Below are 24,925 nucleotides of genomic sequence, written 5' to 3'. Positions count from 1 at the left end.
CTCTTGCACTTTTAGTACATTTTTTAAATCCAAAAGGTACAAGAATAAGCATGTCAAAAAAAGCAAAAAGATTTACTCCTCTGCCCCAAGATTATATAATCAAAGGCACAGGGAGAAGCAAGACTCAAGATCCCTAATCCTCTTTTCAATTAAACAAAGGTCTCAGAGAAAGAATCCAAGGAGAAGGAACAAATGCATTTCAGAAAGGAGCGTAAGTAGTGCACATTTGTAAGCGGCTCACTATGGTGCTGCAGTGAGCACCTGTTAACACACACATGGACCTGTGACACAGGGGTGCTTCCCGTGAGGCTCTTTCACAGCAGACTTTGGACCAAACTGCCTGGATACCAAGATCCCAGCTCTGCTTCCTACGACAAGGGGCCTCTGGCAGATCACCAGCATCTCTATGCCTCAGTTTTATTATCTGTTAAACAGGCATGTAGGAAAACCTGCCTCATAGGGCTGTGAAGATCCAACCCGTCACTAAGAAACCGAACCATATGAAATTACCATTTTTATGTTCAAAAATGATCAAAATCAAACGGAAAGCACTTAAAACGGCGCCGGGCACCCCCTGAGTGCTGGGCGCGATACCAGGCACTGCTACTACAATCTCAGCACAGGATACTCAGGGGACCACCGGCCCCTGCGAGCCGGCTACTTGCCTTCTGAGATGCGGGCCCCCAAGGGTGCTGCCCGGGCTGTCAGTCCCTTCCCTTCACCTCTCGGTTGCCCCACACTCTCACACACGGAGCACTTCCTACTTTAGCGCTCATTCTGCTACAGGAAGTCAGATGTCTCGGCTGAAACAAGCGAGCGCCACGGCACCTCAGAGCAGCAGACTCTGGGTCTCTGCCCCCCGCTCCTCGCCAGATGCGGCGGAACAGCCTAAGACCCGGGTATCCACAAGGGAAATCAGCCCTACACGTGCACCCAGCGCCAGCGTTCAGCCCTCCCAGGACCAGCCACCTCCCCGCTCTGGACCTAAAGCAATCCCAGGTAAAACCACAGAAGCTTCCAGTGACTCAGAGCAGAAACAGCGCACACACATGCGTCTCAACTCCTCTGGCTCTCCGTCCGCCCACCCTGGAAAATATCCTCTTACTTCCTCACCGACATCCTAACGCTGGGTTTCGAAGGGCTTCAACAAGAGGGCACCCTGGCTAGCATCCCGCCAGGGCGAGGACACCACCGGGAGCCCCGAGGTGCAGGCCACCACGACCCCTCCCCGGCCACACTCGCAAAGCTTTCCGCCCAAGGGCTCGCCCCCACTGCGCCCCTCCGGCGGGACTCGGGGCCCGGGCTTCCTCCCCGCTAGCTCTCGATCGACCCTTTCGGCCAGGCCCCTCGGAGGCCCTCCTGCTCCCAGGCGGGCATTCCCCGTCACCTCCGCGAGCCCCGTCCAGGACAGCTGTCCCGAGTGGTCCCCGGCCTCAGCCGGGGCTCCCCCTAACTCGCGCCGCGTTCCTCGGCAAAGTCCCGCACAGCGAGTGCTCCCCCCTCCCCGGCCAGCCCCCGTGTGTCCCCTCCAGCGGGCGCTCCCTCAGTCGGACCCCTCCCACCCCAGCAGGTGCCCCATCAGCCGGGTCACCTCGCCCGCTGGTCCTTTCCCTCCCACCCAGGGGTCTCCCCTCAGCCAGTTCCCGCCTTTTCCTCACTCGGTCCCCATGCCCCCCGGCCTGGCCCCTGGCCCCTCACCGGCGCGGCGGGTTCCGCAGCTGCACCGTCTCCATGGCGCTGCCGGCAGCCGCCCAGCCCCGCGCACTACTCCATCCTCCCCAGGACCTCTCCAGGCCCGCCCCGCAGACCCTCCCACACTTCCGCTTTCCGCCCCTACCGGAAGCAGCGCGCGGCTCGAAAGCGCGGGGGCGGCGCTGGGGACGCTGTCGGGGTCACGTGGTGCGGGGCGTGAGTCACGTGTCGCGACGGGGCGCGAACCCGGAACCGCCGAGCTGCGGTGGCGGTGTGCGCTGTGGGGCTGCAGGCTGTGCGCGACGCTGGGTACTCGGGAAGCCCTCTCTGCCTCGGATTGCCCCCGCATCTCTTGCCCGAGACACTGAGGCTGCCGGCGAAGCGCGGACTTGATTAGAACTGTCGATTCGTAAGCCCAGTTCTGAACGATTTGTCGGAGACTCTGCCGCCCCGGTGGCGCCTGGACGTGTTTGTGACTTTCTACAGCTTAACTGATCGTATCGGGTCCCAGGTGGTCCCCTGCACGTCTTCTCCTAGGCTGTGACAGAGCGCCACCCTCTTTCTAAACAGCCTCACCTTTGGGTCTGCAGACATGAAAATGGCTACTGTTTATTTTTTAAATATCGTGGGAATTAGTAGAATGATTTTAAGGTTTATTTATTTGAAAGAGTTAGAGGAAGAGACCTTCCATCTGTTGGTTCCCTCCCCAGACGGCTGCAACTGCCAGGGCTGGGCTAGGCCAAAGCCAGGAGCTTCTTCCAGGTCTCCTGCAGGAGTGGCGGGGGTCCAAACACTTGGGCCATCTGCTGCTGCTTTCCCCAGGCCATCGTAGGGGAGCTGGGTTGGAAGTGGAGCAGCCGGGACACAAACTGGCTGGCTCCCATATGGGATGCTGGCCGTTGCAGGCCTCAGCTTTACCCGCTGTGCTACAACAGTAGCCCCCAAAATGACTTTTATAGACACTTAGCTGACTTGATCTATTACCTCATTTAATCTGCATACGAAGCCTGAAAGGTTATCACCAGCATTATATTTATATCATTATTTGACAGTGCTTACTACAATGTCAGTGTTACTAAGTAGTAACTCATTTAGTACTAACAGTCCTATAAATAATACTATTCCTATTTCACAAGAGCTGAGAGGTGAAATAGTTTCCCTCAGTGTCACAAACAGTTGTACAAGTTTGAGGATTTAAATCCACATGGATTTAGGGCCGGAGCCACAGCTCAATAGGCTAATCCTCCGCCTTGCAGCGCCAGCACCCCAGGTTCTAGTCCCGGTCAGGGCGCCGGATTCTGTCCCGGTTGCTCCTCTTCCAGCCCAGCTCTCAGCTGTGGCCAGGGAGTGCAGTGGAGGATGGCCCAAGTGCTTGGGCCCTGCACCCGTACGGGAGACCAGGAGAAGCACCTGGCTCCTGGCTTTGGATCAGCGGAGTGCACCGGCCGGAGCGGCCATTGGGCGGTGAACCAATGGAAAAGGAAGACCTTTCTCTCTGTCTCTCTCTCTCTCACTGTCCACTCTGCCTGTCAAAAAAAAAACAAAAAAAAAAACAAAACAAGGATTTGACTCCAGAGGCTGCACACCAAACTGGGCAGCCAAGGTCATTTCTCGCTGGGCCTGAGAGACAGACTGCTGTCTCCACTTAGAGCTCCGGTTCCCGCTATCATGATTGTGCAAGCTACCCCTTCAGTAATGTTAGGATTTTAATTTTCCTGCTTATCCCAGAATACAGCACCTACACCATGCCTGGTATGGCACTCCAAGTGCTCCGGCAGGGGCTAAGGCAGCATTCTCCTGACCTAAGAGGAAGACATTTACTGAGAAGCTACCCTGTGCCAGACACAATCCTAGACTTGCACTTAGTCCTCAACACCGCCATCTGAAGTAAGAGTAAGAATTACCCCCAGTTCACAGATAAGGAAGCTGAAACTCACATGTACACAGCTAGGAAGAACCCAGGACTGGCCCCACAAAATCCCACTCTGCTCTATTAGAAATGCATGCAAACAGCGGTGGGAACCTGGGGAAATAAAGATGGAGACGAGTTTCTTCAAAGCTCAGGCAGCCATCACGGGTTCCTCCTCGGGAGGTCGCTCCTGACTTCTGGGATCCCCAGCACTTCTCCTCTCCGTGCACTCTCTGTTTTTTAATCTCCAGCCCTGCCGCCCACTGGAATTTTCCTTCATGAAGGACATCTCTGATTGATGCCCACTTTTTTTTTTTTTTTTTGACAGGCAGAGTGGACAGTGAGAGAGAGAGACAGAGAGAAAGGTCTTCCTTTGCCGTTGGTTCACCCTCCAATGGCCGCCATGGCTGGCACACTGCAGCCGGCACACCACGCTGATCCGAAGCCACATATATGAACTGGGAGAGGTGATAAAAGAATGTGGGATTTTATTTGGAGTGATGACAATATTCTAAAACTTCATTGTGATTCATAATGTGCACAACTGTGAATACACTACAGGCACTGAATTGTACACTTTAATGTATGTCATGTGAATTTTATCTCATAAAGCTGTTTTAAAAAGACACCTATTCCCAGACTTCTCTGTGCCCCTTGCCTCTCCCCGCCCTCTCGTCTGCCCCTCCCTGAAATTCCTTCAATACTGATCTTATTCAATACCGGCATTTCTGGGAAGCATTAAGGGAAGGGATCCCCTGTTACAGTTGCTACATAACCCACTAAAATTTAGTGAGATGGAAAAGCGATCTGTTTTCCCCCTTACTGTTAATGTGAGATGGTTCCACAGGGAAGGCTCATCGCTGCTCCATGGTGCCAGTCAGGTCAGTCAGCCCTGTCCAAAATGCCTCTCCAGTGACTGACAGGTTGGTGCCAGTTGCTGTCTAGGAGCTCAGCTGGGTCTAAGAGCTGGCAGCCCCTCCATTTGTCTTAAGCTTCCTCCCAGAATAAAGCCTGGGTTTTAAAGTGTGCTGCCCAGAATCAAGAGGAAGCTGTGGTACTTTTTTATGACACATCTTTTTTATTAAGATTTATTTTATTTATTTGAAAGAGTTACAGAAAGAGGGAGAGAGAGAGAGGTCTTCCATCTGCTGGTTCACTCCCCAGATGGCCACAACGGCCGGAGATGTGCCAATCCAAAGCCAGGAGCCAGGAGTCTCTTCCCAGGTCTCCCACATGGGTGCAGGGGCCCAAGGACTTCGGCCATCTTCTGCTTTCCCAGGCCATAGCAGAGAGCTGGATCAGAAGAGGAGCAGCTGGGACTAGAACTGGCGCCCATATGGGATGCCGGCGCCGCAGGCATCATACTTTTATTCATTGCCCTAAAATTGCAAAATGGCTACTACACCTCCAGGTATTACATCCTTAATCCAGCACCACGCAAAGCAGAAAAAGAACAAAAAAGACAATTTGGTCCTGTACCTCTTTCTTCTAGGGACGAAAACCTTTCCCATGGCACCCAGCAGCCTCCCTCCTATCTGGTTGCCAAGATGAGTGTCACATGCTCATGCTATAACCAATCACTGGCAAAGAGAATGACAATTTTTTTGTTTGGTTTCACACGATCCTGATTCATCTCCCAAGCCTAGAAAAGTCTCAGGCAAAATTCAGGCTTCTCGAAGTAATATGGGGGCCATTGAGTGTCTCACCAACGGGTTTCACTACCTACCGCAGTACCTCATGCCTCCTTCTGTGTGGGGTCTGTGTTGGCCGGGGGAATCAGTGGAACAGCCATCCAATCCTGGAGAGCTTACAGTCTGGTGGAGTTACAGGTTTGTACAGGTAATTGTAACTGTAAGTCCCTGGACAAAGAGACCAGTGCTTTGTTAACAACAAACCATGCTGGGTGCTAGAACCTATTAGATCTTAGGCTGATAAAGAGAACCACATCCTGACCATAAACGGACCACCACGCAGTGATAAATGCCAAATTAAGGATAGATCTAGGGAGCTGGGGAGGAACATGGAGGCAAAAAGGCTCTCAGAGATCATGTTTGAGGTGAATATTTTAAGTTGATTGAGGATGGGGCAAGAGGAGAGTGTTTGGAAAGGAATTCCAGGAGGGGAAACACAAGCAGAGGGAGGGTAGGAGGCGAGAGAAAGAGCTTCTATGCGCAGGTAGCAACCAGCAGCTGTTTCTTTTTTTAATGGAGTATTGCGGGGGACATAGAGTGAGGTCAGGTGAGGCTGGAAATAAAACACTTGTCACCCTCTGCGAAAGATCTTCATCCATTGGCCTTTCTGCGCATCCGTTTACTGGATCAAGTGTTCAATTTGCTGGACCGTCTACCGCCTATTTGAAACGTGTTGGAAACTATATTAAACTGCATGTATCAGGACAACTTCCTGTTCAGTGATATGATGTTCAGACGTTTGATTTAGTTATGTTTTAGTACAAATATCCAAACTGTTCAACTGAATAAAGTCTGAAGGACAAACTGTTCGTTTCATCCTGTTTATTAAATCAGTGTGCACAGCGCACCAGGCCCCAGGACCTTTGTACTTGCCACATCACCATTCCCTAAATCGCAATTATTGGCTTCCCTCGCTCCCTTCCTTAACATAGCCCTCAGGCAGGCACTATTGCTTTACCCCGCTTTGTTTTCCTAACGGGAAATCACATCATGAAATGAGCGGGTCCTTGTCGCTCGGCGACACCCGCCGGGCTCCGTGCAGCTCCCGCCCGCCAGAGCGCCCGGGACGCGGAGCTTCAAACTGCGCACGCGCAGAGGGCCGGGCGCGCCGCGCCTCCCGTTCGCGCAGGCGCCGCCCCCGCGCGGCCGCGCTCCCGCGGGGCCGAACTGCTGGCAGCGCGCGCGTCCGCCCGGAAGCTGTTCCTCAGGGCCGGAGCGGGCGGCCGAGGCTCCCCCGACTCGCCGGCCGGGGATGGCCCCCAAACTCCCCGACTCCGTGGAGGGGCTCCGCGCCGCCGGCAACCAGTGCTTCCGCAACGGCCAGTACGCCGAGGCCTCCGCGCTCTACGGCCGCGCGCTGCGGGCGCTGCAGGCTCGAGGTTCGACCTGTCCCCCGAGTCTCCCCCGCCGTCGCCGCCCGCCCTCTCCCTGCCCTCCCGGCGGCCGAGCGCCCCGCCGCCCTCCTCCGCGCGGCTGCCTGCGAGAAACTTCCTCGGCCCTTCGTGTCCGCCCTGTCGGCCCTGACCGGCCCCTGCCCCGCGGCCGCTCGCTTTCCCGTGACTGTTGGGCGCCGACCGCGTAGCGAGACCGGGGGCGGGGGTGCTCTCCCTCCGGGACCGCGCGACCGAGTGTGTGTGTGTGTGGGGGGTCGGTGTGGACCCCAAACTCTTAAACACGTGAGCGGCGCCTGGGGGGAGGACTGGCGATGGAGCCGACCGGGAGCCCCTTCAGACAGGGCCGAAGGCCGGCTAGGGGGCGAGGGGCCGGGGTGGGGGCTCTGACGGACGGGAAGCAGCCGGGGGCGCGAGGCTGTGGGCGCCCAGCATTCGGGGTGCAGGGACCTGCGGTTAGGGAAGCCCCCCCCCCCCCCCCCGACGGAACGCGCACAGCTCGTGCCAGGAGTCAGAGCCTGGGAGGGATCGCGAGGACGCGGACTGAGTTATGCGGGCAGAACCGCATTGTTGTGGGTGTTTTAAGCACCGGGAAGGAGTTTGGATTTTATCCCTGCGACTGGAGGATTTTAAAGAGAGAAGTAGGGGCCGATGTTGTGGCGTCGCGGCTGCTGCCAGCTCCCTGCTAATGCACGTGGGAAAGCAGCGGAAGATGGCCCAGGTGCTTGGGCCCCTGCACCCACGTGGGAGACCCGGAAGAAGCTCCTCACCCCATCTCCAGGCACTGTGGCCATCTGGGGAGTGAACCAGTGGATGGAGGACCTCTCTCTAACTCTGCCTTTGAAATAAATCTTTGATTTTAGGCCCGCCTCATGTCAGCCGCACTTGAAGTTGCTGAGGCGTCTGCGCTGTTAGCGTGTCTGCCTTTTCCGTTTGGCCTGGAAAAGCTGGTGCTCTTGTTTGACTGTATTCTAGGCCTCCAGAAGAGCTGGCCTGGTGTCTAGTTTTAGCGGATTTTGGTTGTGATCCTGGTACTGGTTTACCAGGTAACTTGGTTTCTCTGGTCAGTTTTCTTCGTCTTAAGAGGAGCGCAGGGACCTGACAGCCTTCCAGTAAGGCTGGGGAGTGAGGCCCTCACAGTAGGCGAACACTCACTGTTGGGGGGGGTTGAGTGACTTACGCAGGACCACCGGCCGAGCTGTTAGTTCTGATGCCCTTTCTACCCGACCCTACCCCCAACTGCTGTTTCTTAGCCACAGTGCTCGGAACATGAGACCAATTACAGGGTTGTTTTAAAATTGTTTTATTCATTTTATTTTAATGGCAGAGAAAGAGGAACATCTTTCAACTGTTGGTTCACTCCCGGAATACCTGCAACAGCCAGGCTGGGATCTCCCACGTGGGTGGCAGGGACTCAGCTACTTGGGCACTTACCTGCTGCCTCCCGGCACGCACACTGAGAGGAAGCTAAATCACAAGCAGAGTGGCCAGGACTCGAACTTGGCACTCCAGTCTGGCGTGCAGGCTTCCCAAGCGGTGGCTTAACTGCCCCGCCAAACGCCTGCTCAGGTGACAGGTTTTGAATACTGTGCTTGGTCCTTAAGGGCAAGGATGTATCAGATATCTGCCTGGGAACATGACACATAGGGGAAAAAGCAGGTTGCAGGAGGATGGGCCCTAAGGTGCCAGGTATGAAGTGCTTGCAGATTACCTTAAAACAAACCAACCAACCTCATGGCCGCTTGATGGATTTGAGCCTCTGTGATTCCTGAGGGTGAGCGCTGCTTTGAAAGAGGGTCTGATCGTTCCCCTCCCCACTGGAGAGCTTGGGTCTCGCCCTGGTTCGCCCTGGTGCACTTCTGCGTAGTGCGTCAGACCCAGTTCATGATCACCTGCCCGGCGAAGTCCTTTCTGACTTGATCAGGCTGAGTGAGCCTGTCAGGTCAGCACCACCTGTGGTCCTTTTATCGAGCATCTGTCATGGGGTTCTTCTTTTGTGTGTGAGTTCGTGTCTTTACCGGGTTTCCATGCTTTTTGTGATAAAATTCACACACACACACACACACACGTTCACCATCACACAGGTAGTTAGAGCATGGATTTCTTTGAGGCAGGAGCCAGCTGTTTCATGTTCATCTTTTGCCTAGTACTGAGTGTAGTGCAGAAGTCAGTGAATGAGGAGTGGTCGGTTCCCCGTGGCAGCAGCGGCCCATCAGACCAGTGAGCTTGGTCAGGTTACAGCCCCTTAGCCCGCAGAGCTCTGGCGTGAAATGCATCGCGGGTCCCGAGGTGTTGTTTCCCGGGCTGATGAGCTCTTGTCCTTTCTGCCCGGCCCTGGGCAGGTTCTTCAGACCCCGAGGAGGAGAGTGTTCTGTACTCCAACCGAGCGGCGTGCCACCTGAAGGATGGAAACTGCTCAGACTGCATCAAAGACTGCACGTCGTAAGTGGCCGGGGAGCTCTGGGGGCCCGGAGCCTCGGCAAGGGAGGCTGGGTCTGTCGGGCTTGTTTCTTCTTTGGAGGCTCTCACCAGCCGTATGTGTGGTGCATACTAGGAAGTGTCATTCGGGGCTGCAGGTCACCGGGAACGGGAGGCTCTGTGTGGCCCTGTGCTCCTGACTTGTGTTTCCGGAGTCCGGGCTGCACGGCTGAAAGGCAGGGAGGTGGGCAGTTACGGGTGGGCCTTGGCGTCTTTGTGGGACTGGGACCTGGGGTGGGGTGGACTAGCAGACCAGTGACTCCCTTGCCCGGGGATTTGTATGGGATACACGCATGAGGGAGGGAGGTGGGGAAAGAAGGAAGGCTAGAGGCTAACAGGTTGTCTCCAAAGAGGCAAGGATTCATCAGGGATCCGCTGTGGCGGGCACTGAAAGTCAGAATTATACAGAGACACCTCGTCCTTTTTTAGGCCAGTCTACTCCTGCCTTCTTCCTGAGATCGGAAATCCTTTCACACAGCCTTGTTCTGCTCTGGTGACTCCCGGGACGGGAGGAGGCTGAGCATGCCCTGGAGCCTGGGTGGCACTGATTTGTACCAGGCCCTGCGTAGGCTCCCTTCTGAGGGCTGTGGGTGCTCTGTAGGGAAGCACCCTTCCCCGGCCAGACTGAAGTGCTCTGCCTAGGGTCCCATGGTCAGTAGCAGGTCCCACTCCACAGTCTGGGTCACCACTGTAGAAATACTCAGTAAAACGGAAGCCGAGAGGCACTTGTCATGATTTAGAGGGAATTTAAAATTCTAGAAGTTGATGTACACGCGCACAAATTTCCGAGTGTCAGTGGTTCTCTGCCCTCCTTTCCTCTCTACTTTAGTCTTAGGTTGAAAACAGTCCCTGTTCTGAGGTTTGGTGTTTTTAGCTGACTCTCAGCCAGAAATTACCTGAGGGTTGCAGATGACCCTGCCTGGGCAAAACTGCGGGGGAGCCCCGGCAGCTCAGCAGCCGGAAGACGTTTTTGCCTCCTGTTCTAGAGCACTGGCCTTGGTTCCTTTTGGCATTAAGCCCCTGCTGCGGCGAGCATCTGCCTACGAGGCCCTGGAGAAGTACTCCCTGGCCTATGTCGACTACAAGACGGTGCTACAGATTGATGAGAACGTGATGTCCGCCGTGGAAGGCATCAACAGGTGAACCTGGTTCCCTGCAGGTGGGCTCTTGGCAGTCCCAGCTGCCTTGACTGACTGTGGGCATCTTCTGGGGCAGGGAGGGAGGGAATCCCTTTGGCTACACACAGAATATTCCAGATAAACATGAGGGGAAAGTGTAGAAGGAGAATCTGTTGCACTTAGTGGGTTCATTTAATGAGTCAGAATTGAGGTTGATTCTTGTCTAGATGTGCAGATTCATTCACGCTGGACTATTTATTGGGCTCTGTTTAGGTTGTTGTGCCAGGTTCAGTGGAGGATACCAAGTAAGATAGATTCAGATCCCACTTGTCTTCAGAGAGCCTGATTGGGGCCGGCGCCGCGGCTCACTAGGCTAATCCTCCGCCTTGCGGCGCCGGCACACCGGGTTCTAGTCCCGGTCGGGGCACCGATCCTGTCCTGGTTGCCCCTCTTCCAGGCCAGCTCTCTGCTATGGCCAGGGAGTGCAGTGGAGGATGGCCCAAGTGCTTGGGCCCTGCACCCCATGGGAGACCAGGAGAAGCACCTGGCTCCTGCCATCGGTTCAGCGCGGTGCGCAGGCAGCAGCGCGCCTACCGCGGCGGCCATTGGAGGGTGAACCAACGGCAAAGGAAGACCTTTCTCTCTGTCTCTCTCTCTCACTGTCCACTCTGCCTGTCAAAAAAAAAAAAAAAAAAAAAAAAAAGCCTGATTGGGAGAGTAAGACACACGCACGAGCAGCCTACAGCAAAGCTGTCTGTGGATGTGGTTCAGTGTGTTGTGCGGGGACTCCTCCACGAGGCCCCTCCCCTCGTGGAAAGACCTTTCCTGCTGGTCTTCAGAGCAGTTGCTTTTGCCTTGTTATACCCTCACTTGTCTGATGATGCTTCTCTTCTTTATGAGGGCTACTGGAAAGCCAAATGTCAGACTGATAGACCCTTAGTAGGACATCATGTTTTTAGTATTTAGTGCCTCGTCTCTGGCTTGTCAGCAGCTTTCGTTTTCTCTGCTTTTTATGGCTGGTGATGTGCCAGACTTTGTGCTGGGTCCTGGGCTGCTGACTGAGATGTCCCTCTCCCTGCCCTCAGGGAGTTGGTCTCAGGGAGAACACCAGTCCGTAATAGGCAAGCACAGTACAGTGTGATGAGTGCTGTGGTCGGAGGCCACACAGGGGCTCTAGGAGTGCACGGGAGATACCTGACGAGCTGGGAGGAAGACGGGAAGCTGGAGAGGGCTTTTCAGAGGTGAGCTGAGACTGAGGTCTGGGGTGGAGGCCATCAAGGAGATGTGCAGTGTGTGCAGCGGGGAGCAAATCCTGAAGCCGGAGCTGCAGGCAGGGACCTCAGCCTGGCGTGGCTCGGTGAGGCCAGGTCAACAGGGCCTGGCTGCAGGGGCTTGGACGTAAACCTGAGCCAGGGTGATGCCATGACAAGGTCCTTAGCCATGGAGCAACCTGAGCAGATGTGTGTTAGAGAAAAGCTCACTGGCTGGCATGCTGAAGGATAACATGAAGGGGACACGGGAGGAAGGGGCACGCAGCCAGTCCAGGAGAGAGGGCAGAGGGCGAACCGGGACACTGCAGGGATGTCCACGAGCTGTGGGGAGGAGAGGGGGAGGAATAGAAGAGGACGTACAATGTGTGATATGTCATACATACAATACATAAAAAGCGATAACATGCATGAAACAGTTCAGAACAGAGGAGAAAAATACAGGCCAGATTACAGACTGGAGGGTCATCAGCATAAAGGTGGATTGAGGCTGTGGGGGGAATAAAAGCGCAGGAAGAGTATGGGGAAAGAGGATGGAATTTTAAGAAAGTCCAGCATTTGAGAGGCTTAAGAGGAACAGCAGCTGGAGAGGTGGGAGGAAGTCTGGGGCTTTCAGTGTCCCCAGGGAGGGGTGCTTCAAGGATGGAGACATTCTCAGTGTCAGGTGTTCCCAGGAGCGGGTAGACGGGCTTGACAGTGGCGTCACTGGTGATCCTGGTGGAAGCGCTTCAGGGGGCTCAGGCCGGAAGGCGGTGAGATCGAGTCTGGCTATGAAGGGAGCCAGGGGAGCGTAGCTGGGGTGGCAGAGGGCTGTCCAGGAGGATTTTAAGTGAGGAAAGAGCACAGGAAACTTGAATGCTGACGGACTCAGTAGAGAAAAAGGATGCAGATGTAGGGGGAGAGATGCTGCCTGGGTGTGGTCCCTGAGGGAGGCAAGAGACAGATCCAGAGCTCAGGGGAAAGGACTGGCGAGGAGAGAGAAAGGAAACTTGGGGTGCCCCACGCAGGCAGGTTTCTGTCTGGGGAATGAGAAAATTAGTTGTGAAAAAGGAGATGGGTTGAGGGACATGTTTGAGGAGAACAGAGGTTTGAAATACAGGGCTATCCAGGAAAACAGCTTTGGCAGCCTAGTAGAGACCATGAATTTGTAATGATACCCGTCTGTGGGGTTTTCATTCTTATATCATTGGAACGTGGTAGAGGGAGCAGGAAAGGACACAAATGACGCTATTGGATCTTTCTTAAAAAAAAAATGTTTTTACTTATTTGAAAGGCAGTGTTATAGAAGCAGAGGCAGAGAGACACAGAGAGATCTTCCATCCACTGGACCATCCGTTCATTCCCCAATGGCCACAATGACCGGGGATGGGCCAGGCCAAAGCCAGGAACCAGGAGCTTCCTCCAGATCTCCCATGTGGGTGCAGTGGCCCGAGCACTTGGCCGCCATCTGCTGCTTTCCCAGGTGCATCAGCAGGGAGCTGGATCAGAAGTGGAGCAGCTGCACCCATATGGAATGCCAGCGCTGCAGGCTGGGACTTTAACCCACCGTGCCACAGCACCGGCCCCTCTATTGAGTCTTAGTGCCATGTACTGTGCTTAGGGCTACAGATGAGTTAACAAAGTGGACATGGCCACTGAGCAGCATTTGAAGCTGAGATCTAAAGAATAAGTAGGAGTTGGCTGGGCCTAGAATAGGTGAGAATGGGAAGTGGAAAAGATTGTTCCAGAGAGAGGAAAAAGCTTCCGTAAAACCTGGAACATCAGAATCAGGAGGGAATGTGGCAGGGATACAGGAGGAGAGGAGGAAGGGGACCAGGTCTCAAAGTCCCTGGTGGCCGAAGGAAATGAGAACCACTGAAGGGTTTTTAGAGCTGAGAATGACGGGGCCTGGCACTGTGGCATAGCTAGTAAAGCTACTGCCTGCAGTGCCGGCGTCCCATATGGGCACTGGTTCCAATCCAGCTCTCTATGGCCTGGGAAAGCAGTGGAAGATGGCCCAAGTCCTTGGGCCCCAGCACCCATGTGGGAGACCTAGAAGAGGCTCTGGGCTCCTGGCTTCAGATCAGCCCAGCTCCAGCTGTTGTAGCCTTTTGGGGAGTAAACCAGGGAATGGAAGACCTATCTCTCTCTGCCTCTGAGTCTGTAACTGTGCTTTTCAAATAAATAAATAAGAGAATGACATGAGAAGATTTGTATTAAAAAAAAAAAAAAAACCTGAGCAGTAATCAGATGTCAGGTGCTGGCATGACTTTATAGTAGATTCATTGAGAAAATTGAAGCAAAACATGAACCTTTCTTGGGGAATGTGTCATTTTGAGAGACAGCGTTTAAGCTCCCTTAACAAGCAACACAGCACTTGAACGTGAATGCATTGTGACCAGGCTCAAGGGAAGGAGTGTGGTGACCAGTCTGAGAAGCTGTTTCTGGGGGCAGACTCTGGTTCCAGCATTGCTACGTTGTGTTGGTGGTACCGAGAGGTGGTTCACACCAAGGGAAAGCAGTAGCATGGCTTCTTCAGAAAGGGCCTGCCACCTCCCTCGGGGGTGTGGGAGAAGGGGGTCCTCCTGACCCAGCCAGAAACCTCACAGTCCTCCTTGCCTTTCCAGAATGACCAGAGCGCTCATGGACTCACTCGGGCCCGAGTGGCGCCTGAAGCTGCCCTCTATCCCCTTGGTACCTGTTTCAGCTCAGAAGAGATGGAATTCCTTGCCTTCAGAGAACACCAGAGAGACAGCTAAAAGCAGATCCAAAGAAAACACAACTGCGAAGAACAGAGGTAAGTGGCGACTCCCTTTCAGGGGTCTTGCAGTCCCCCTTAGCCACTTCAGAGTCGTTCCTGTAAAAACCGACCTTGTTTAGCTGAGCCTTATAGATCATCCTGTATTAGTCTTGCAGATTATCTCAGCAGTACGGGGAGGGTGGTGATGACCCTGACTCAGAGCTGTAGGATTAAATGACACAAGGCCTGCACAGCTCCAGGGCAGGGCCTGGGTGGTGTCAGCTCCTGTTTCCTCTGGCAGCATTTGGGACGTTTTTGGTTGCACTAACAGAGAACTTAACGTGGGGAAAGTAGTGAAGGGAATTCATTGGCTTGTGTAACTGAAAAGTGGGGAAGGAATTCAGGCAAGGTTTGCTCCTGTGTCATCCTGACTCCTGTCTCTGTACTTCTCTCCCCTCTTTGTTGAGTGTCAGCTGTCTTCAGGCAGGTGTCCCTGCTGGTAGTAACATAGCTCACAACTCTACACCATGCTTCAGAGCCGGAGGAAAAAAAGTCTTTCTGTCTGGTAGCTTGCTAGAAAAAAAGAGAACTTTTCCCCTCAAATCCCTACCTCACATTTCTTCTCCATCATTTCTGGTGTGTGGCTATAGGCCGTTCCCTGACACTATGACCAGGCGATCAGACTTTATGATTAGCTCAGCCCTGAGCCATCTGCCCACCTCCATAGCTACAGGGTAATGCTTCCTCTGGGACACATGTGCTGTGTGAATCCCTGGAGAAGCTGAACAAGAGAAGGGCCATCAAGGCTGGGCAGCCATAGATAGGAGACTGCCCACCTAACTTGTGTTGCGACTGTTTGTCAGGCAGAGCCTCATGCGGAAGCTTGGAGGTCCCCGGCAGGCCAGCTCGGGAAATGAGGGTGGAGCTCTGCTTCTCGGGAGGACACTTGGGTAGCCATAGGTAGCATTCATTCCGGTGTTTGCTGCTGCTTCCCAGAATGAGCATCTGGGGTGCTAAAGAACTAGACAGCTTCAGTGCACCTACCACTTATCTCACTCTGTTTTTAATATTTTTTAAAGATTTGTATATTTATTTGAGAGGCAGAGTTACAGAAAGAGAAAGAGAGGTCTTCCACCCGCTGGTTCACTCCCCAAATGGCCACAGTGGCCGGAGCTGAGCTGATCCAGAGCCAGGAGCCAGGAGCCTCTTCTAGGTCTCCCACATGGGTGCAGGGGCCCAAGCACTTGGGCCATCCTCCACTGCTTTTCCAGGCCATGAGCAGGGAGGTAAATTGGAAGTGGAGCAGCCAAGACTCGAACCAGCACCCACATGGGATGCTGGCGCTGCAGACTGAGGCTTAACCTACTGTGCCACTTTTCTTACTGTTTCGGAATCACTGAAGCGTGGGTTCCAGGCCCTGTGCTCAGTGTTGTAACACACAGAGGATAAGGGCAATCTTGCCCTCAGAAATGTCTCAGTTTAATGAAGGACTGAGAAATAGAAACAGAACATTTTATAATACAGAGAGGAGGAACAGGTGCTTTAGTGTTTGGGAAATTCAAAATAGAAGGTGACTTCACTGTGCTTGGGCGTCACGGAAAGACTAACAGACGAGGCAGCGGCAGAAATGAGGGCTCGAGCTGCACCTTGAGGATGAGGTCGTCGGGTGGGAGGCGGGAAGGGTAGAGACCTCTTGGCAGAGACAGTGGAGGGCAGTGGGGAAAGTGGGTGCTGTGAAGATTGGGAATGAATGGCTGCCCTGGGTGGTGTGCAGCCGAGCCCCAGGGAGGCTGGAGCTGTGCATACGTTGTAGCTGCTGGGAAACACCACTGGAAACAAACTGGAGCGTGATGGGCACGTGAGCTGTGATACTGCAGCAGTGGAAAGGAATGAACCACACAGCTACGATCAAAACAGAGGGCTCTCAGGAGTACGACTGGGGGGGGGGGGGGAGCGAATCATAAACGAATACACAGAGTTAGTCTTCTGTGTGAAACTCTAAAGCAAAGTAAACAAGTGGTTTATGGGTACCGTCACATACAGTTAAATTGTTTGTGAAAGCACAGAAGCAGGGCAAGTAGTTTTCTGTTTTCTCCGGGAAGAGGGGTCTTGAGAAAGTTCATGGAACTAAAGGTAAGCTTATTTTGGTGCGGAACGGTTTTGAGGTCCACACTGCATCCATAGTATGCTTTTTCCATGAACATTTTGAAGACCCGCTCCTGCTGGGGGCAGGGCGTGCACAGAACTTCAGAGGACCTGGCACTGTTGTTTCTTAAGCTGCCAGGTGAGCTCAGCTGCTCCTTGTATACTTACAGCCTTACCGTTGTCATTAATACTCAGGATTTTATAAAGGTAGCTTTTAAAAATTAATTCCAGCCAAGGCTGGAACAGTTCATTGGAACCAGGCAGTGAAGAGCCTGAACAGCAGGTCAAGCAGCTTGGATTTCACCTTGTTCTCTCTCCTCCCTCCTTGGAGGCTGGAGCTGAGCTGCACACGTTAGGTGAGGGGGCACACTGGCAGGCCCACACCCAAACGGGGCTGAAGAGTAGCTTCTTTGGCCATTTCCTGAAAGCCCAGAGGCAAAGGCCTTGGCCTGATGCTTCTTTGCTAATGAGTACTTATTTTCCTGTTTTAAGTTTATAGTGTATTCTGTCCTTCCTCTAACAATAGCCTGGTGTGAAATAGGTGTTGCCCCATTATATTGATCAGGAAATTGAGGTTCAAAATTTTTACCAAGCAGGAACGCCAAGACCAGGACCAGGGTTGCTTTTTCTCAGGTGTATGTTGTTATGTGTATGTGTAAATGTTTATTCTGTCAGGAGTCCCCAGCCTCTTCTGAATGAAAACCTCTAATTTTCCAGAAGCCCTTAACCAGGGGAGTCATGAGTCGAAGGGATGATGGGCAGCAGTGTAGCGAGTCTCTGGGGGAAAGAGGTGTGCAGGCAGCTTTGATGCTAGAGACCTCCTTGATCTCGGTTGGGTACCTGCTCCATGGTTTTTTCCTCTTCTGACTTTGTGTCTAGTGCCTTCTGCTGGGGATATGGAGAGAGCCAGAGTTCTGAAGGAAGAAGGCAATGAGCTTGTAAAGAAGGGCAACCATAAGAAAGCTATTGAGAAGTACAGTGAAAGCCTCTTGTTTAGTAACCTGGAATCCACCACATACAGCAACAGGTATCTTCTGCTCAGCCGCTGCCCTGGGGACGTCAGGACACTGGCTAGTCTGCTCCAGAGTCTGCTCAGGGACTGCCTGGGCTCCTCATCCCTAGGGGATGTCAGGACACTGGCTAGTCTGCTCCAGAGTCTGCTCAGGGACTGCCTGGGCTCCTCATCCCTAGCACTGAGTCAGCATGTTACAGCTCAAGACATGCATTCGCCTGTTTGATCACTGTGACCTTGGTCCTGCCAGTGGTGTGAACTCAGCGCTGCCAGTGCCTTTGCTCTCTTAAAGGGCAGAAACCGAGGGATGTCAAAGGGTAGCCTGGGCTTTGGTAGCCCCTCTCCCCAAAATTTTCATTAACCACCCCAAATAAGCACACAGTGTAAGTAAAAGCAGTGTGCCTGCCAAGCAGACACAACCTTAACACAAGTTTCTCGGTGTCTCCACAGTCCCCTGCTTCCCACCCCGTGGCTTCACCAAGACCATGCTGTTAGAAATTTTGGCACTGTCTCGGAGAGTGCTAGTGCAGACCCGAGGGTGTGGAGTAACTGTTTCCTGGCCTGAGGTTAGATTTGTTGGCCTGGAGGAGGCTGTGTACCATCCAGCCAGTAAATGGTGGAGCCAGAATTGAACTTGGCTCTAGGGAGGTCTATTAGCTTTACCATCGGAACCTTCAGTCTGCAAGAAACCATATCTGATGCATGCGTTAAAATGTGTTCTATGCCTGTTTTTCCTCCCAAATCAACATACTGACAGGTTTAGAAATCTTGAGCTGATGTAGGTTCACTGTTCCTATTCAAAAGTCTTATAAAATGTGTCAGATTTTAGTAAGATAACATGGTCAATGTACTTACTGAATTATACAATGCCACAGCAGGGTCTGGGGCAGCTTGCTAAAATCGATTGCTAATATTCTTGCAGTGAAACATAGAAATTCCATCTTGACCTGAGGTGACATAAAGAAACTAAGCAGCCCATGTCAGTTCAGGTGAGGTTTTGCTGCCAATGAGTTGAAAAGAGAATTTTTGTTTTGATATTTTAATCATTAATCTTTGGGGCCAGCATTGTGGCATAGCGGATTCAAGCCCCAGCCTGCAGCACCGGCATCCTGTATGGGCACCAGTTCAAGCCTGAGCTGCTCCACTTTCGGATCCAGCTCCCTGCCATGGACTGGGAAAGCAGTGGAAGACGGCCCAAGTCCTTGGGCCCCTGCACCCATGTGGGAGACCCAAAGGAAGCTCCAGCTCAGCTCCAGCCATTGCAGCCATCTGGGGAGTGAACCCGCAGATGGAAGACTTCTCTCTATAACTCTTTCAAATAAATAAAATAAATCTTTAAAAAATTAGTCTTTATTTAAAAGGCAGAGAGACACAAAAGCAGACATAGATCTCCTATCTTCTGGTTCACTCCCACAGAGGCCCTCTACAGGAAGGTCTGGGCCAAGCTGAAGCCCAGAGCTGGAACTACAGGTCTCCCACTTGGGTAGCAGCCATCACTTGTTGCCTTCCAGGGTGTGCATAGTAGAAAACGAATCAGGAGCTGGACCTTGAATCCAGGCCCTCTACTATAGGATGTGGGGACCCCAATAGGTTTGTTAACCACTGTGCCGAACACCAGCCCCAGATTTTGGTTTTAAAGCTTGGATTTGGTACCTGTGCTTTGCTGCCTCACTGGACCAGGGGTTCCTTGGTTAACTTGAAAAGGGAGCCTGCAGCCCCATTTGCTCCATGGTTGTGTGGCATTGTCTTCTGATTCCTCTGGGCTTTTTTTGGTCTTACTTAGCTTATGCTGCTGGACAGACCCATTGTCCTGGATTTTTTCCTCATGCAGGACAGTGTTTTGTTTTCCTTAAATGTTCTTTAAAGAGATGTGTATGTATCACACTGTTTTTAAGTCTTTTGCTCTATAATACCTTGCGGAACTGGTCTTTTCCTCATTCTTCATCAGAGCATCCTGGCTCCTCTACCCCCAAAGTTTGGTGTTCTGGATCAATCTTAGGGCCATTTTAGTGAAATACCACATCTAGATGTAGTTGTAACATTCTGCCTCATACGTTTGCATCTTGTACAGCTGCCTAGTCCTTGTCTTCCTAGGTTCTGTCCATGCAGGTGAAACTCAGCACAGTGTACCCGCCACTTGCCAGGTCTGGAATGGCCTTCCCACCAGTCTGGTTTAGTGCTCAGAACAGTTCTTCAAGTTAGGTCATAGCTTCATCTGAGCTACACAGGCTCAGAAAGATGAAATAATGGACACAGAGTTAGAGAACTAAGACATGGCGCTGCTAGCATTTCAGCTAGGTCTTTATGACTGCAAAGCTTGTGTTCCTTTGCACTCACATGTGTTGTCTCCCAAACTCCTTTGAGTCTTCCATGGACCAGAAGCCAAGTGTTCATGGTGGTGTTTTATCATCTTTCATGTTATCCTTGGAAGTCATATAAAATCTTATTAATCACAACTCTTATTTTCTGAAGCCACTAATTAGTGCCTACTGCATATTAAGTACTATTATTCCTCTGCTTCTTGGAAACTCGGCTAAATGTGTAAATTGCCAGAGCCCATTGGGAGAAAACTTTAGTTTCTGTAGAATTCTATATTCAAAATTTATATCAAGGACTATTCAAAAACTTAAATGGCTTACAACCGTTTATTTTGGTTGTAATTTGTGAGCCAAGGGCAGGTTTCACTTGGGGTCACTCATTCAGGGTCATCAAGATGGCGGCCCGCGCTGCAGTCATCTGAGGGCCTCTTTACTGCACGTCTGGCATCTGGGCCACGACAAGCAGATGTCTGGGGCGTGGGCAGGAGGAAGGGCTAGAGCAAGCTGGTGCCTCTCCTGGCAGCCGTTTCACATGTGCTTCCCCGAGTTTCCTCATGGCGTGGTGGCCCCTGAATGGCAGCTGAAGGCTCCATCCAAGAGTGAATGTTCCTACAGCCCAAGGCCAAAGTTACAAAGTCTGTATGCCCTAGCCTTGGGAATTGCACTCTACTGGTGAGAGTAGTCACAGAACTGCCTAATTCAAGAAGTGAGATCTTCCCACCTGTCTTTGGGCAGAGTGCCAAAGAACTTGCTATGCAGGGTTTCTAATCTATGACTCCATGTGATCACAAATACTAGAACAGGTGTTTAATTAGTAATATCCATCTCAAAGTTCATCTGAAAAAAATAACAGCATAAGAGACTGCAAAGTCAAATAAAGTATTTGGAAAGGAGGGATTATCCAGCAAATGGTGTTGGATTGTCTGGGAAAGAGTTAAAAATAAACCTGAACCGCACATCACTCCTTATTTTAACACATTGGAAGTGCATCAGATGTAAAATGTGAAGCCATTAAGTTCTGGAAGAACACATGGGTTATTTATCTTCCATTGGGGAAGTCACACAGAAGTCATTAAAGGAAAAGTTGGATAAATTTAATTTCATGAGATTAAAGCCATGGTGCCTCCAGCTAAGTGATTACCCTGCACCCATTCAAAGGATGGGCTTGGGTAATGAGCTTCAGGAAACCTAACACTGTCGTTAGTGACCAGATGGAATGGTAAAGACACACAGATGCAGAATATTGAATTGTGTGGAGGTCCATGATTGTTTCTTCCCCAACATTTTATCATGAAAATTTCTAAAATACTGGAGGGTTGAAAGAATTGTACATGGAACACCCATATACCTGCCGTCTAAAATCTGTAATCTATATTTACTGTATCACTATTCAGCCATGTTGATCCACCTATTTTTCATGCCTTTCACAGTAAATTGCAGTCATTTTTATATTTCAGCCCCAACATGTCAGCTTGCATTTCACTCATTAGAAGCCAATATTTATGTGTCTTTATAAAGTAGGGACAGATTTTAAGATTTTTTTTTTATTTGAAAGGCAGAGAATTCATCCTCTGTTCATTCCCCAGTGGCTACAACAGCCGGAGCTGGGCTGATCCGAAGCCAGGAGCTTCTTCCAGGTCTCCCACATGGGTGCAGGGGCCCAAGCACTTGGGTCATCTTCTACTGCTTTCCCAGGCCATAGCAGAGAGTAGGATCAGAAGTGGAACAGCCAGGACTCAAACTAGTACCCATATGGGATGCCAGCACTGCAGGTGGTGGCTTTACCCACTACACCACAGCACTGGCCCCATTTATGTCTTCAAAGAGATCATTTTTAATATGTGAAACGAAGGTCTCAGGGAGCCTTTTCTTTGCTTGAAAGGGCTCACACAGTATGGGAGAGTGAAGTGGACAGAATGGTAGCGCTAACTGAGGTTACAGTCTGGAGTCACACATACTGCCCCATTTGAATCCCAGGTGATGCTACCTTGGGCAAGTTCTTGCACCCCCAATCCATCATTTTCCATCTGTGAGAAGAGGCTAGCATTGTTGTGAGGATGAAGAAGTTAGTGAGGATGAAGAAGTTAGAAGTAGCCAGCAGAGTGGGTGCTCAGTGAATCAGAGATGACTTGTCAGACTCCGTCCAGCCAGCCCTTACTAAGCGACTGAAACCTCTGAAACGGTCTGTCCCATCAGGGCGCTCTGCCATCTGGTCCTGAAGCAGTACAAGGAAGCCGTGAAGGATTGCACAGAAGCCCTCAAGCTGGACGGGAAGAACGTGAAGGCGTTCTACAGGCGGGCTCAAGCGTACAAGGCTCTCAAGGTATGAAGGTCCCAGTCAGAAGGCACTAGTGTGGCCAGAGGTAGGTGCCAGTGGTGGCACGTCGGTCAAGCGAGGTGGTGTTGGCCACGTTCCTGCTCATCCTGAGGCCCTGGGGCAGCTCAGGACGGGCTGGGATTTGCAGCATTCCACTGTCTATCCCAGTCCCAGCTTATCCCATCTCAGCCAGGACCCCTCCCCCACATGCTTTTCTTTCCCATTAGGACTATAAATCCAGCTTTGCAGACATCAGCTGCCTCCTACAAATTGAGCCCAGGAACATCCCTGCACAGAAGTTGCGGCAGGAAGTTAACCAGAACCTGAGCTGAAAACCCCAAGAGGCAACAGGAAGCTCCTTCCCAACTCTTCCAGAGCAGCCAGGAGCCCCCTCTTGAAACCCAGCATGCCCAGATTGAGCTCTGACACTCCCTCCTTGGCCCCTCAGACCATGGCCTCCCGCCCCAGAAGAGCCTTGCTTGTTCAAATGAACCTCAGAGTAGTCACACCCAGACCTTGTTTTGCCAGAAGGTCCCCATGAGAGCTGAAGTGGGAAGCTGAGGTTCTGGCCCCATCAGCTGTGATTCTGAAATCTGACACATTCCACACAAAGAGTCTCATCAACAAGGCACACGGCTTTGTCCCTGCCCCAAGCATGTTCCAGATTCCTTATAACTTCACCAGACCCCATGTCCATTGTAGTGAACCTGAACAGCTTCTGGGCAGGGGTGGGGGGATCCTAAAGAACCCTTGGCCCACCTTCGCCCATAGCAGTCTGTCGAGCTGGTTCTCCAAGGCTGCAGCCTCCCTGTGGGGCAGCTGCTGTCCCCACTCTGCCCTTGGCACAGTCATGTGTCTGAGCCCCAGTGCCTTTTGTCCAGGCCCTCTGCTGGGGAGGCAGAGTGCTGGACTCTGCTGCCTTCTGCATGGAGGTACCCACGCAGTGGCAAGAGCCCAGTGGTTGTGGCTGCTGCTCCTGGAGGTGGGATGGGGACATACTAGTGACCACTGGTCACTGCCTCACGGTCAGTGTTCTTCCATTCCACGCAGGGACTTGCCTTCTTCCAACAGTGGCCCCTCCAGGCTTCTTCATTCTTTGTGATATGTTGAAGTTCATTTGAACTGATTCTGGTTTTGTTGAACTGTGTGTTTAGCTACTGCATTAAAAGGCTTCCTTCTACATAACAGCGGCCGTGCTACTTCTTCCAGGCCTTTACAGCTTTGCACCTGGAACTTTGCGGAGCTCCTGGGCATTCATCCAGTCTTGAACCAGTCTACTGAAATAACCTGCATGGGCCAGGCCTATGTGTAGTGCTCAGGAAACAAAAATGGACAAGTGAATACAGTCCCTCCTCAGAGGAATGGGAGGGTGAGACGTTCACAAGTCACACAAGTGTACAGTGCAGGTGGCTGGAGAGTCACGAAGGAGCTGTCCCCCAATGTCTTCACTGCCCTCCCGCAGAGATGCAGTGCAGCAGAGGGCCCCTGAGGGAGTAAAGCCTGAGCCGAGTTGTAAGGTGAGAGGCAGTGTGGACAGAGGACAGACAGAGAGCAAAGGCCCTGTCAGGAGGACAAGGTGAGCTGGTGCAGAGAAGGGCCATCAGGTTCACAAGACATGGTCTGGGGAGGCTGGAGTGTGCTATGGGATCTGGCCAGAAATAGTGGCTACCACCCCCACCCCACCCCAACCCACCCGGGCTGTGTCCTAGTTAAGTTCCTTTCCCCCTCACAAAGCACAAGTTTTGTGACTGCACGGTGCAGAGGGCTTTGTCCCTTCGCTCCCTGTCACAAGCCAGCTCGGCCACAGTGAGCTGCTCAGTGCAGCGCTGCTGGCCTTTCTGAAGGGCGAGTCTGCGCCACCTGGGCAATCCCAGCCCTCCAGCCGAAGGGGATTTCGGAGTCGGACACACCCCGTGGGCACGGCCAGCGGCGCTGCACCTGCTAACGACTGCCTGATCTGAGGCAGGCTTAGTGGTGACTGCCAGTCACAAGCGACTTGCATTGTCTTCTCAAACTCCAAAAGGTAAGCGTCTGGATTTCCTGGTGAGAACAAAAGGCCAGGCCAGGACACCTGAAGAAGCCTTGCTTTTCGTTGTACTATGGAGATTTCTATAGAGAAGTGGCGTGTGTCGGAGATTCCTCATCACCCTCGTTGTCATCTTTGAAACTTACCTCCATTCGGTCATTTGCAGAGAGACTTTGAGGATTAAAATCTCTGCCTCTCGTGGGTTAATATTAAGAAAGGGACACCCAGCTATTGATGGGATTGTCTTAATGGCAGTGCTTGAATTGCCCCTCCTCTCCAAAAGGTTAAAGGGCATTACATGAGGAAGACAGGGTCTTCGACAGGCTTCCATGTGGGGGCCAGATCATAAGGATTGCACAGGCCACAGAGTTTTGTCCGTGCCCATCGTAAGCTGCTGAAGGATTTATGCAAGGATTTCGGGAAAAGCCTCTGGTGGCACAGGAAGGGCAGGTTGGGGACAGGCCAGCAGAGATGCAGCCAAACCAGGGAGGCACTGCAGGAGTCCCACTGGCGTCAGGTAGGTGTAGGGAAGCCCTCAGCAGAGCCACAGAGGCTGTTTACTGAGTGCCTGAGTATTGGGGGTAGGGGTATGGAAGTCATGAGCTTTGCTTTAGACATAAATTTGAAGTGTTAACTGAGATAACCAAGAGCCAGTGGCAGGTAGACAGCAGGATGGGAGGTCTGGGACTCGGGAGCTCCTAGAAAATTGAGGATCATCCTAGACTTCGTGCAAACTGAGGGGTTTTAAGTTAGATACCAAGGAGGAAGAAAGGCAGTGAGAAAAGGAGAGGGCTGGGATCAAGCCTGCAGAAATCCAGTGTGCAGCATTTAGAGGGAAGAG

At 52.3% G+C, this 24,925-nt stretch overlaps 2 protein-coding genes across 2 annotated transcripts in view; one reads left to right on the top strand and one right to left on the bottom strand.

Moving 5' to 3' along the window:
* Positions 1-1,792, bottom strand: part of STK4 (serine/threonine kinase 4) — a 101,873-nt gene extending 100,081 nt beyond the window's left edge. Inside the window, exon 1 of the mRNA XM_062204258.1 lies at positions 1,699-1,792. Coding sequence (XP_062060242.1) covers positions 1,699-1,733 — 35 coding nt within the window. The 5' untranslated portion in view covers positions 1,734-1,792. The remainder of the gene's footprint in view (positions 1-1,698) is intronic.
* Positions 1,793-6,483: 4,691 nt separating this feature from the next.
* Positions 6,484-23,256, top strand: TOMM34 (translocase of outer mitochondrial membrane 34). Its single transcript, XM_062204257.1, has 7 exons — positions 6,484-6,671; positions 9,026-9,125; positions 10,148-10,300; positions 14,154-14,323; positions 17,291-17,438; positions 21,938-22,064; positions 22,286-23,256. Exons 1-7 carry the CDS (start codon positions 6,545-6,547, stop codon positions 22,388-22,390), a joined length of 930 nt encoding a protein of 309 aa, XP_062060241.1. The 5' UTR covers positions 6,484-6,544; the 3' UTR covers positions 22,391-23,256.
* Positions 23,257-24,925: the final 1,669 nt, after the last annotated feature.

The sequence above is a fragment of the Lepus europaeus genome, chromosome 10 (assembly GCF_033115175.1).
Source record: "Lepus europaeus isolate LE1 chromosome 10, mLepTim1.pri, whole genome shotgun sequence".
NCBI lineage: Eukaryota > Metazoa > Chordata > Mammalia > Lagomorpha > Leporidae > Lepus > Lepus europaeus.
This window is presented reverse-complemented; position numbering and strand designations above follow the sequence as displayed.